This window comes from Odocoileus virginianus, chromosome 33 (assembly GCF_023699985.2).
Source record: "Odocoileus virginianus isolate 20LAN1187 ecotype Illinois chromosome 33, Ovbor_1.2, whole genome shotgun sequence".
Taxonomy (NCBI): domain Eukaryota; kingdom Metazoa; phylum Chordata; class Mammalia; order Artiodactyla; family Cervidae; genus Odocoileus; species Odocoileus virginianus.
The window spans coordinates 24,236,639-24,250,217 of record NC_069706.1 but is presented as its reverse complement, the minus strand read 5'-3'; the positions used below and the strand labels follow the sequence as shown (position 1 = coordinate 24,250,217).

Genomic DNA, 13,579 nt, shown 5'->3' with positions numbered 1-13,579 from the left:
CTCCAGTTTGCCACAGTCCTCACCATTCCCTATAGTACTTCCAATTCCCAGGCAAGAATCAGTTGCTACTTATCATCACACTTGCATTATTTTCCTAACAGCACAGTTAAGAATAAAGTGAAGTAATTAGAGACCAAAAGTCTCTATCAGAGGTTAGATAACAGACTAGATTGGAAAAGCCATGGTCGGCAAGAAAAATGGACAAAGGAACTTATCTTGGAGCCGGTGACAAAATATGCCTATGAGGTTTCACAGGCAAAGTGTGCCTTGCCCACTTCGCTCACTGCTACTACCCCTGTGGCCCCTGAGACAGGGAATCTGGGACCCTTGGTTGAGAAGAACCTTCTTGTTTTGCAGGTGGGGAAACTGAGGTCCAGGGAGCAATACAGCTTCATGCTAGTTAGCAGCCCTGGCTCCACTGAGATAGACCTAGTGAGTCAGATGGATTCTGGAACTTACCTCTGCTGGCTGGCTGGCCGTCACCATGACTGAGGCTGAGGGCGTCCCTCCTCAGTCCCCTCCTCCCACTAGCAGGCTGCTCCCTGTGGGGGGGCTGGTTAAAGATGTCAAAGTCATCACCGTGGACTTTGGGGGTCGTCCTCTGAGCTCTCTCAGTGGCGATGACATTCCAGCTGCTCACTCGCCCTTGCTCACGTCGGGGGCCTTTATCCCTGGCCTCGGACACTCCAGGCCCCTCGCCGATGACGTCGTCTGATAGAAACCCGTCTCTCCCGTCCAGTGGCTTCTCTGGACTCAGCCAGAGGGGTTTCAACTTCGGGCCTCCCGGCTTCCTGCCTTTCCCCGCCGGAGAAGGTTGTAACCAGGATGGGGTCTTCCCTGGCGGCTCAGAGACTTTTCTGCCTGTGAGGTTTCCCAGCTGTCGGAGCAGCGAGAGCTCCTGGTCAGGAGGAGGAGGGCACCCCACAGGTGGCGAGTGGGGAGGACCACTGGGCTCGCCACCCGCCGAGGACGGGGCGGCTGAAACGCTGAGCTCCTCCTCTGACCGGGACAACCTGTCTTTCACACCCTCGGGAGAACTCATCCTTCCACCAAATAAATGTCCTTGTGAAGAAACCTTCGCATCCTCTGCTGCTCCAGCTGGCTGCGAGTGACCGGTGCGGAGCTCCTCGTCCTCCTCGGTGCCGGGCGTCTTGCGGACACCTCTGCTTTCTTCCGAGAGGGCAGCATCGCTCTTTTCCATCCTCTCATCTTGCAGCCCCACCAGGATGCTGTGCGGGGCCTCGCCACTCCCTTTGTCTAACTTGCCATCAAAGATGAGTTTTTTGTTGACATAAAGCTTCACGTTCTTAGCCCCGATGTCAAAGTCCTAAAAACACAAAATTTCACAAAATGAAGGTGTGCGGCATTGCACCGATGTATCAAGTTTTGAAAGCAGCCGATGAGGGACTTGCTTGGTGGTCCACTGTTTAAGAAGCTGCCTGCCAGGGCCGGGGTCATGGGTTTGATCCCCAATCTGGGAAGATTCCACATATGGTGGGGCAACTAAGCCCATGTGGACAACGACTGAAGCCTGCCTGCCTAGAGCCTATGCTCTGCATCAAGGGAAGCCACTGCAATGAGAAGCCCATGAACCACAACTAGAGAGTCACGCCCTCTTGCCACAACTAGAGAAAGTCCACTGTGCATCAGTGAAAACCCAGAGCAGCCCTCCCCCCCCAAAAAAAGTAGCAGATGAAAAAGAGAAATGTGGGGTGCTAAAAACGTGAGCTTTCTGAGACCACACCACTGGGGCTGTTAAATCAGGCTCTGTCTCATTTTGGTGCAAAGGGTTCCGTACGCTATTAATCAAAGGCCTTTCACAAAGAGGCGCCTCTGTCGCCATCTTCGTCATCATTACCCCTGCTGGGACACGGGTAACAGCCTGCTAATTGGTCTGCCTGCTTCCTGTCTCTTGCTCCTTCATCCTCAGCTTCACATTGCCACCAGAGTTAATTTTCTACAAGAGCAGATCTAGCCCCATCATGCCCCTTTGTGAAATCCTTCATGTGTTTTCACCGCCTATAGTTCCTTAAAGCATGGGTCCTGCATCAGAAAAGCTGGGCAGGCACATAAAATGCAGATGTCCTAGGCCCCAGGGGGGCCATATTGTGGGGGCTCTGAAAGCAGAGCCTGAGACAAGGATTTGAGTGCAGGTAGCTTATGGACAGGTGCTTCTTTGAGAGAGAGTCAGGTAGGGCAGGTGATGATGCAAAAAGCTTTTCGGGTTGGTCACTGCTGTGGACAACTGGGAACCCCTCCAGCTAGGACACTGTGAGGGACCTGCAGAAAGAATCTCAGAAATGTCCCTCCAAAGGTGGGGGGTTGGACGTTTATCCACTGATCCCCTTCCCTGCAGCTGACAGCTGCCCCAGGGGGCACTGAAGCCCCGCCACGTCCACAGGCTGAGCCCTCCACCCAAGCAGCAAGGCTGAGAGCCTGGAGGCACTGGGGGTGGTGCCCAGCTGGCATGCCCAGGAACTGTCTCAACTCACTGTGGCCACAATAAGAGGGGAGCCCAGAGGATGCGGCGTGGGTACATCACTTGTGACGGATAGTCTGGATGGTTTCTTTGCACATGGAAGCTGAAGGATGCCAGGCAGGTGAGATGAACTCTGAACCCCTGGTCAAGAATCTGCCTGCAGTGCGGGAGTCCTGGGTTGGGAAGATCCCCTGGAGAAGGGAAAGGCTACCCACTTCAGTATTCTGGCCTGGAGAATTCCATGGACTATATAGTCCAGGGGTCCGCAAAGAGTCGGACACGACTGAGCGACTTTCACTTTCAGCATGACAAAGTGACTTTCACAAGTGGGTCCCTGCCTGGCCTTCTCTCTTCCTCCCTCCCAGCATGTGTGCCCCGCATTGGGCAACAACGCTTCACACTTAAAATCGAATCACACCTTCTACTACTGCCCTATTGGGTCATTCTTTTTTACACAAAAACAGTTTTAATAAACAGCTTTCTTGAGGAATGTAATACCTACCTCATACAGTAAACTGGACATATTTAAAGTGTACAATTTAATGGATAAAGAAGATGTGCTAGAAGTACATATATATAATGGAATATTAGTCATAAAAAAGAATGAAGTCATGCCATTTGCAGCAACATGGATGAACCTAGAGAATATTATACTAAGTGAAGTAAGACAGAGAAAGACAAATATCATATGATATCACTTACACGTGGAATCTAAAAAAAAAAAGACACACATGAACTTATTTGCAAAACAGAAACAGACCCACAGACACAGAAAACAAACTTACATTTACCAAATGGGAAAGGAACGAAGGAAGGATAAGTTAGGAGCTTGAGACTAGCAAACACACACAACTATATATAAAATAGATAACCAACAAGGATTCACTTAAAGCACAGAGGACCACATTCAATATTTTGTAATAGCCTGTAAGTGAAAAGAATCTGAAAAAGGGTATGAACATATATAAACTTTTATATATATATATATCTGAACCACTGTGCTTTACACCTGAAACTAAAACAACACTGTAAATCAATTGTACTTCAATTAAAAAGAAATAGTAAAGCATACAACTTAGATAGCAAGGAGATCAAACCAGTCAATCCTAAAGGAAACCAACCCTGAATATTCATTGGAAGGACTGATGCTGAAGCTGAAGCTCCAATACTATGGCCACCTGATGTGAAGAGCTGACTCATTGGAAAAGACCCTGATGCCAGGAAAGACGGAGGGCAGGAGGAGAAGGGGGCAACAGAGGATGAGATGGCTGGATGGCTTCATTGACTCAATGGACATGAGTTTGGGCAAGATCCAGGAGATAGTGAAGGACAGGGAAGCCTGGAGTGCTGCAGTCCACGGGGTTGCAAAGAGTCAGACACAACTGAGCAACTGAACAACAAATACAAAACTTGTTAAGTTTTAACACATATACACCCATGATCATTACGCGAAGGCTTTCTCATACCCCTTTGTAATCCCTCCCACCCCACCCCTAAGCAACCACCCACCAGCCTTCTGTCACTAGAGATTAGTTTGCATTTTCTAGACTATTTATACAAAAGGAGTCAGCACTATGAACTCTATGGGGCCTGGGGGCCTGGCTTCTTTCCCCCAGCATAATATTTCCGAGATTCATCCATGTTGCCGACATGAAGAGTTTTATGCCTTCTTATTGCTGAGGAGCAGTCCATTCTGGGGTGCCCCACAACCTGTCCATCCACCTTCACAACAAACTCAACAAACAACAAACCACAAACTCTGGGAGGCTGCACCCCCCTCCTCTCCTCTACATGAAGCCACCCTGCCAAGGGCGCCAGTAACTGGGGTGATGACAATCATCCTTGTTGTCTGGATGATTCCGATGGATTCTTGTCCTGGTCTGTCACTCATAGGGCCCTCCTCTCACTCTCAAGGGTGCCATAGTTGGGACAACCAGTTTTAGGGTCCAGCAGGTAACCAGACACACTGGGAAGTTCTCAGTCCTCAGGCAGGTTATCCCCCTGCTTCCTGTTCTCACAGCAGCCCAGGCTCCCCGCTGCTCCTTGACTGGCTGGGTGGGTCCGGAGCCTCCTGCTTTCCTGTGTTCTCTCTCTAGGTGGCCCCACTCAGGCCCAAGGTCCTAAATTTCATCCTTGCGTTGGTGACTCCCAACTATTCATTTTACTGGAGTTTAGTTGATTTACAATATTGCATTAGTTTCGGGTGTAGAGCAAAGTGATTCAGTCATATATATTTTTTTTTTCCAGATTCTTTTGCATTGTGTTTTATTGTAAGATATTAAATATAGTTCTCTGTGCCATAGAGTAGATCCTTGTTGTTTATCTGTTTTATATATAGTAGTGTGTACCTGTTAATCAAAAACTCCTAATTCATCCTTTCCCACTCCCTTTCCCCTTTGATAGCCACAAGTTTGTCTGCTGCGTTCATGAGTCTGTTTGGTGAATGAGTGCATTTGTATCACTTTTTGGAGTCCACGTAAGTGATACTGTGTATTTGTCTTTCTCTTGACTTCTACTTCGGGCTTCCACAGTGACTCAGCAATAAAGAATCCGCCTGCACCACAGGAGACGTGGAGACATGGGTTTGGTCCCTGGGTTGGGAGGATCCCTTGGAGGAGGAAATGGTAAGCCACTCCAGTATTCTTGCCCAGAAAATCCCAAGGACAGAGAAGCCTAGGGGCTATAGCCCATCAGATCGAAAGAGAGTCAGACATGACTGAGTGAGTGAATCACAACAAAGGCTTTACTTCACTTAGTATGATAATCTCTAAGTCCATCCATATTGCTGCAAATAGCATTATTTCATTCTTTTTTATGGCTGAGTGGTATTCCCTACTACTCAGTGCCGTGGTTCAGTTGCTCAGTTGTGTCAGACTCCCACAACCCCATGTAGCCTGCCGGGCCCCTCTGTCCATGAAATTCTTCAGGCAAGAATACTAGAGGGGGTTGCCGTTTGTGAGTGTGTGTGTGTGTGTGTGTGTGTGTGTATCACATCGTCTTTATTCAGTCCTCTGTCAATGGACATTTAGGTTGCTTCCATGTCTTGGCTAATGTAAACAGTGCTGTTTGGACACTGGACTCCTGACTGTTCTAATCTCCAATCCTGGCCTCTCCATTCAGCCCTGGTGACCACGTGACTGCTCCTCCTGCATATCTAACAAGCATCTCAACCTTAACGTGCCCCAAACAGAATGATCAGTTCACTTTTCCCAAACCTCATCTTCATCCATCTTAAAAATGATTCCTTCATTCAACCAGCTGCCCGAAACCTAGGAGTCTTTGAGCCCTCTTGCTCTTTCACACACATGTCCAATCTGTCCGAGTCCCCCCATGGCGTCACCTCCCAAACCCCTCCCTAATCTGACCTCTTCTTCCTGAATGGCCACTGTCTCCTAGCCCGGGCCACCACCATCTCTCCCAGAGACAAAAACTGTAGCCTTCTAAGTAAGTGGTCTCTGCGTTTCCACTCTGCATTGTCATGCACCCACCCCCAACCCAGCCCAGCACACACATTTCACTTTCAGCAGCCAGTCTTTCTTAAAAAGCAACTTAAATCGCTAGGGGATTCCCTAGTGGTCCAGTGGTTAGAACTCTGCACTTCCACTGCAGGGGGGGCTGGGTTCAATTCCTGGTCAGGGATCTAGGATTCCACACGCTGCGTGGTGTGTCCGGAAAACAGAACAAAACAGCAACGACAAAAACAAATCAGCAGCCGCTGCTTAAAACCACCCCATAATTTCCTATCACTCTGAGAATAAACGCCAGCTCCCTTCAGGAGTCAACATAGCCTGTGTGATCTGGTCCCGTGATGACCTCTCTCTCCCCTTCCTTTCCCGCTTCCAACACACCACTGCAATAGCTGCTCTGTGATTCTGTGGCGCTCAAGGCCACCTCGGGACCTGGGCCACTGCCTGGCACATTCTGCCCCAGAAACCCGCAAGGCTGGCTCCTCCTTGTCTTCAAAGAGATGTGCTGCTCTCCCTAAAGCAGCCCTTGCCCCATCCAATCCCCTTTCTAGCCCCTGGTCCTGTTTTATTTTCTTCCTTTCTCTGACATGGTCTTGTTCATCAGCTTTCTAATTTATTTACTGTCTCCCTCACTCAAAGTTAGGGCTGCCCTGATGGTTCAAGTGGTAAAAAATCTGCCTGCAAGCCAGGAGACCTGGGTTTGATCCCTACTTCAGGAAGATCCTTGCAGGAGGAAATGGCAACTCACTCCAGTATTCTTGCCTGGGAAATCCCATGGACAGAGGAGCCTGGTGGGAAACAGTCCATGGGGTTGCAAAGAGTTGGCCATGACTGAGCCCCCCCCACCCCCCCATCCCCGCCCACACACACACACACACACTCAAACTTAAACTCCAGAGGCTTCCCTGGAGGCTCAGTAGTAAAGAAATCCGCCTGCCAATGCAGGAGACCCAGTTCAATCCCTGACCCAGGAAGACCCCATATATCATGGAGGAACTAAGCCCGTAGGCCACAACTACTAAGTCTGTGCTTCAGAGCCTGAGAGCCACAACTACTGAAGCCCACGCACCCTAGAGCCCACTGACCACATCGACAAAAGCCACTGCAACTAGACAGGAGCCCCTGCTTGCCACAACTGGAGAAGCCCTTGCTGCAATGAAGACCCACCGCAGCCACAATTAAAAGATAAATAAACAAGCTCTGAGACAGCAGAGGCGCTACCAATCTCATCCAAGGGCCCAGCAAGTACCTGGCACACGGTTTTTGCTGAGCGATCTTTTTGGAATTACAAATGAATCAACACAACCACTTTTCTCCCCGGGTAGCACTGCTCTCTAACAATCCTCAGAGAACAAACCTGATCAGAAAAATGGCAGCCTGTTGGTTTCAACCCCAGACTGTGTTCTGTCTTGCTTTGGCTTCTGATCTACTCTTGGGATACAAGGTTGGAGACTCCCTGATGTGTCCATGTAGACTCATTTCCCCCCTTTCGCCTTCCTGAAAGCCAGGTGGGGAAGCTCTAACTAAATTCCTAGCTCACTGAACTATTGCCCCTAAGGTTTCCGGAGCAATTTGGGATGAGAACCGTCAAGCCCATGTTAGACGACAGGAACGCGGCTTCAATCGTCCAATTGCGGGATGGCAGGCTGCTATTTGCTGCCTGTCAGAAAAGTCGATTCTCAGACCACCCTTTTACATGTTTATATGGATGTGTTCTCTGTTTAGTGGAGGCGCAGAGCAAGCACGTGCTGTGAATTAATCAGGAAATAGCTACTGGAAAAGGACGGCCTGGGCAGCTTCCAGTGACTAGCTCCGCAAAATTACCGCCGTGGAAACATCTGGAGAGGCAGACACACTCTCACTGAAAGAGGTGGGAGGGAGGCGGGGTGGGGAGCACACTTTTCAGTCCCACAGTCACGAGGTGGGTATCCTGGATCCCGTTGGGAGATGCCTGGTCTCCACAATGGGCTCGCTGACCGTCCATGAACTGTCTAGAGCCCCCCCCTGATCTCAGCTCTCTCCAACAAGCCTGGCTGAGGGGCTTCCTTGATGGTCCAAGGGTTAGGCATCTGCCTTGCAATGCAGGGGATGTGGGTTCAATCCCTGGGTGGGGAGCTAAGCTCTTGCATGCCAAAACTAAGCCTGTGTGCTGCAACTACTGAGCCCCAGGGCCGCAACTAGGGAGCCTGTGGGCCACGACGAAAGATTCCATGTGAGGCAGTGAAGATCCTGCATGTCACAGCTAAGACCCAAGGCAGCCAAATAAATAAATAAAATAAGAAGAAGCCTGGCTGAGTAGGGGTAGAGAGGGGGGAGCAGGCTGAGGCAGGGTGTGACCGCCAGAGCTCACAGGACTGGACAGGTAGGAGCGAGAAGAGGGTCTGAAGCCAGAGGGAGTGGTGGGGGTCCTGGGGAACTGAGAGGTTCACGCCCCCTGCCTGATGGTGCTTAAATCTGCCAAAGTTCCAACACTCTCCAGACCAAACAAGCCATATCTGTAGGTGGATCTGACCCAAGCAACACCAGGGTGGGATCTTGGGTGGGGAACAGCATCTGGGGATGCCAAGTGTGAAACATGAAAGGCCACATGCATTGTCCCATGCTGTCCTTCAAACAACTCCCCAGGGTGGGCATTAGGGCCCATCTGACAGATGAAGAAACTGAGGCTTAGCCTTCCCTGAGGTCACACAGCTGGTGCACAGAGAGTCACTCTTGCTGGCACCCCAGGGTCCTACTGCCATCTCTCTCTGGGTCAAGCCAGACCTGGAGAAGGCCTCGGTCTCAGCTGTGCCTGCCTGGCCACTCACAGAATCACCTGCTTTGGGTGCACTCTGAGCTCCTACTTCTATTTTTCAATTAGTCCTCATGGACCAAGTGTCTCACACTTCCATCCTGACTCCTCCTTGCTCCCCAGAGGCAATCGACGTGGGTGCTGGCAGGGGTAGGGGGCATGCCCACGCTCCTGTCCTTGCAGACGTTTCCTACGTATTTACGTACATATCTATGCAACCGTCACAGATCAAGTATGTGCTCGGAAGCCATCTGAAATACACTTCTGAGTCATGAGGAAGATGGGGTTGAGATTTTGCAGGTTTGTATTCGTCGGCATCCCCTCAGTGAAGCTCTGGATGAAGGGTGCCTTTGGGAATAAATCCAGGGGAAAATTCTCTTGCTGCTAAAGAATGAGCCTGCTTCCTCCTTCCAACCAGAGGGCTCTAGTCCTATTTCCTCCTTTGCCTCGGCTTCCAAGAATTCCAGGTGAAATTCCATCTTGCGGATGACCTTACCCTCGAGGATCATTTGTGTGTATGTGTACTTGTTCCCTTGGTGCTCATATTTTCTTCTTCGTTTAACTAGAGTTACTGCTATGCCCTTTGTTGACGCTGCCTCAAACCCCTTTTACAATGCGTTTTCAAAAGGACACTGAAACTCTGGCTGGCACGTGGTGGAGAGGAGCACCGTTCCTTGTCCAAAAAAGGGCTTTATGCTTCTTTCCAGCTGCCCAGAACCAATCATGGTGGGACTGTAATGCATTTGAACCCAACAATATTAATATCATTTTGATCTAAGTGATTGAATTGACTCAGTAAGGCCACGTTCCTCCTTGGCCCTGGGGTCGGATGACATGTCTCTTCCAATAAGCACACGAATTGCTCAGGGAAGATTGATGGCGGATCGGTTTCATCATGACAACAACCCGAGCAGAGGCGGGGGCTCTTGTGCTCACAACACACTTTGCCTAGAGACTAATACCTGGCCCTGAGCACAGGCGACAAAGCCTGAAGGAAATCATTTGGAGCAGAGCATTGGCTGGGCCCACTGGCCGGAGGCCAGGGAGGGTGCACTGTTGGGGTCCCCAGCCTCTGGGATCTAACGTCTGATGATCTGGGGTGGAGCTGATGTTAATGATAATAGAAATAAAGTGCACAATAAATGTAATGTGTTTGAATCATCCTGAAACCTACCTCCAGCCCCTGACCCCCGGTCCGTGGAAAACCTGTCTTCCAGGAGACTGGTCCCTGGCGCCAAAAAGGTTGGGAACTGCAGCTTTAAGGCAAAACCTTCATTGGTATGGGTGACCGACTGGAGTCAAACCAGCTGTGTGCTGCTGGACCTCACTCGTGCACAGCCCGGGCAGCCCCCCAGCCTAGCTGTTCTGCCTCCTGCTGGGCGCCCGCGTTGGCCCCGATGCGCAGGGAGAAGACGCGCTTCCATCCTTCACTGCTCTCTTTGTCCCGGAGTGCTGGGTCCCGAACAGGAGGGGCCGAGGGGCTGTGGGCTGACTGGGAGGCTTTCTGGGGACGGGGCCTCTGGGGAGTGAGCCACTGCCGCCCAGAGAGCCATCGTGCAGGCTTCAGGAGCCAGCTCAGGAGCTGACCCCTCTGAAAGCCCCCGGCCCTCCCCATCTGCCCTGCCCACCTCCTCAGGTTGAGTCGAGGGTCCTCCTCTGGGCTCTCAGAGCTGAGTGTGCACGGGACCCCCGTGCCAACTACCTTGTTGCCCCATGTGCACACCTGTCCTTGCCTGGATGGAGGCCTTCAAGGATAGGGCAAGGGCCTATTGCTATCTATCTTAAGATCAGGCTCTGAGAACTAAATCTGCTCCCTCTTGGAGCACCTGAACTCAAATGCTTTACTGGGGATGAGATCTCAATGACCTTTCGTATGTCCCTCGGGAGGAAGACCGATGAAAACCCTTCTTTGTGATACAGTAACTTGATGAAGATGGTGTGGTATGTGACATTTTACAAGCTACATATAACCTACTACATGCCAGGCTGGGAGCCAATGACTGACCCCCCCCCCCCCAACATCACAGAGGAGGAAGGACGGGGATGGGATGTGACAGACGGGGTCACTAACTGGAGCCCCTATAGCTGATCCTGGCCTGGTTCGGCCCATAGAGGAGTTAAATGTTCAGAACCAGCTGATGCTGTCCAAAAACTGAGAGAGTTCACATAACAATGTGCATTTCTGGCTTCTCTTAAAAATTTAGGCCATCTGGCAGGACAGGACCAGGGCAGGGATGGCTGCCCTACGCAAGGCCTGGCTCACCAGGGACCACAGTGCCCCTGGATTGAAAGGCAGGGCCATGTGGTGGGCACCAGACTGCCTGGGAGTCATGTGACCATCAGCAAGTTGTTCTGTGCCGCAGTTTCTCCATCTGTGGGATAGAGCTGACCACCATGGTACCCATCTCACTGCAGTTTGGAATAAATGAGCTAATATATGTAAAGTCCTTTGAATGCTGCCTGACACATAATACATGCTCAAGAAGCTGCCATCATCGTCTTGTACCCAACCTACTGCCTGGACCTCTATACCCGCTGACACTGGTTGCTCAGGGTTAGGGTGGCTAGAGACTCCCTGTTCCCCTAAGGCCAGGTGCAGTGACCCCCCTGTTCCTGGTTCAGGTTGGCAGCAGGCACAGGAGAACCCCACTCACTCTAGGATGGGGCCTAGAATTACTCCCACTAACTTAGGTCGGTACTCCTTGAGTTGGGATTAATAGACACATACTACTGTACAAGGGGTCCCTGATAGCTCAGTTGGTAAAGAATCCGCCTGCAATGCAGGAGACCCTGGTTAGATTCCTGCGTTGGGAAGATCTGCTGGAGAAGTGATAGGTTACCCACTCCAGTATTCTTGGGCTTCCCTTGTGGCTCAGCTGGAAAAGAATCCACCTGCAAGGTGGGAGACCTGGGTTCGATCCTGGGTTGGGAAGATCTGCTGGAGAAGGGAAAGGCTACCCACTCCAGTATTCTGGCCTGGAGAATTCCATGGACTGTATAGTGCAGGGGGTCCCAAAGAGTTAAGACATGCCTTTCACTTTCACATAAAATAGATCACCAACAAGGACCTTCTGTTGGTTACGGGGAACGATACTCAATATTTTGTAATAACCTTTAAGGGGAAAGAATGTGAAAAGGAATCTATTATCTATCTATCTATATGTGTATGTGTATGTGCATATATGTTTGTATCCATATACATGTGTGTGTATTCAGTTACTCAGTTGTGTCTGACTCTGTGCAAACCCATGGACTCTAGCCCACCAGGCTCCTCTGTCCATGAAATTTTCCAGGCAAGAATACTGCAGTGGATTGCCATTTCCTACTCCAGGGGATCTTCCGGAGCCAGCAATCAAACCTGTGTCTCTTGTGTCTCCTGCATTGGCAGGCAGATTCTTTACCACTAGTGCCACTTGGGAAGCCCATCTATATATACCCATACATAATACACACACACGTACACACATATATGTTAATATATAACTGAATCACTTTGCTGTACACCTGAAATGAACACAATATTGTAAATCAACTACATTTTAATTAAAAAAAAAAAAAGATTCCCCTTGATCTGGTCTCAGGCCCCAGCTGGCAATTCTTGCAATTTTATCCAACCCAGCATGTACCACACGGGGGCCTTTCAGGATCCTGGCCTGTATGACACATAAAAGATGAAAGCGGGGCTCCTCTCCTTGAGGAGTTCACAAAAGCCTGAATAATTAGGGGTCACAGACTCAAATGCTTACAGTACTGCCAACGTGGGAGGGACGGGAACCTGGAACGCCCACCTACAAGTCTAGAGGCTTCAGGAGTCACTGGGCGCCAGCCGGCGGACACTACAGAGGTAATACTGCCAACTTTCCAATCAGAAGCCAACTTTCCAACGCTGTCAAATGTTTCACAAGCTGTGCAACATCGTGAGGCCCAAATGGGACATGCCTGCAGGATAGACGTGGCCTGGGGCACCTATTTGTTTGGGACATGGAAGGCTCAGGAAACTGACAGATACCCTAGGGAAGCATGAAATCTGGTGCCCAGAAGGGGCAGCTGAGACCACCGGCAGGGTCTGGGGCAGGCTAGGGGTGTGCAGGAGGCTGGCGGGTGAAGAGAGACTAAAGCAGATTGAGGTTTCCAAAGACAGGGTTTGTAATAAGACTGGCTACGCATTCCAGGTGCTGGATAGGGCAGGAGCAAAGTCACAGAGGAGAGAACATTTCCCCGGGGACCAGAGGGGATGGAAGTTCCGTAAGGATGGAAGCACCAGAGAGCCCGTTTTGGGGTCTGAGAGTGGAGGATGCACATGTGTTCAGGGCCCACAGAAACACGGCAAGTGGGAGAGGTGGTGTGGTGTCAGGACCACGGGGCCACTGTGTCGGGGACACACGTGAGAGTGATGGTGGCTGCGGCATCCTGCCTCAGCTCCACCAAAGCTCCCGGGAGTGGATGTGACCTGATGTCACCAGATCGTCTAGTTAAAAGTCCCTATTTTTCATGGAAACTCACCAATTTTTAAATGTTAGTAATAAAAAAAAAAAAAAGCAGAGACATTACTTTACCAACAAAGGTCCATCCAGTCAGAGCTATGGTTTTTCCAGTAGTCACCTATAGATGTGAGAGTTGGACCATAAAGAAGGCTGAGCACCAAAGAATTGATGCTTTTGCACTATGGTGTTGGAGAAGGCTCTTGAGAGTCCCTTGGACAGCAAGGAGATCAAACCAGTCAATCCTAAAGGAAAGCAATCCTGAAGATCCATTGGAAGGACTGATGCTGAAGCTAAAGCTCCAATCCTTTGACCACCTGATGCAAAGAACTGACTCATTGGAAAAGACGCTGATAATGGG

At 50.3% G+C, this 13,579-nt stretch overlaps 1 protein-coding gene across 3 annotated transcripts in view; it reads right to left on the bottom strand.

The window, feature by feature from the left end:
• KATNIP (katanin interacting protein) overlaps positions 1-13,579 on the bottom strand; it is a 228,664-nt gene that overhangs the window by 46,137 nt on the left and 168,948 nt on the right. For all 3 annotated transcript variants that reach the window (XM_020907922.2, XM_070461099.1, XM_020907926.2), the window contains one exon: positions 460-1,327. In XM_020907922.2, the coding sequence (XP_020763581.2) occupies positions 460-1,327 (868 nt within the window). The remainder of the gene's footprint in view (positions 1-459; positions 1,328-13,579) is intronic.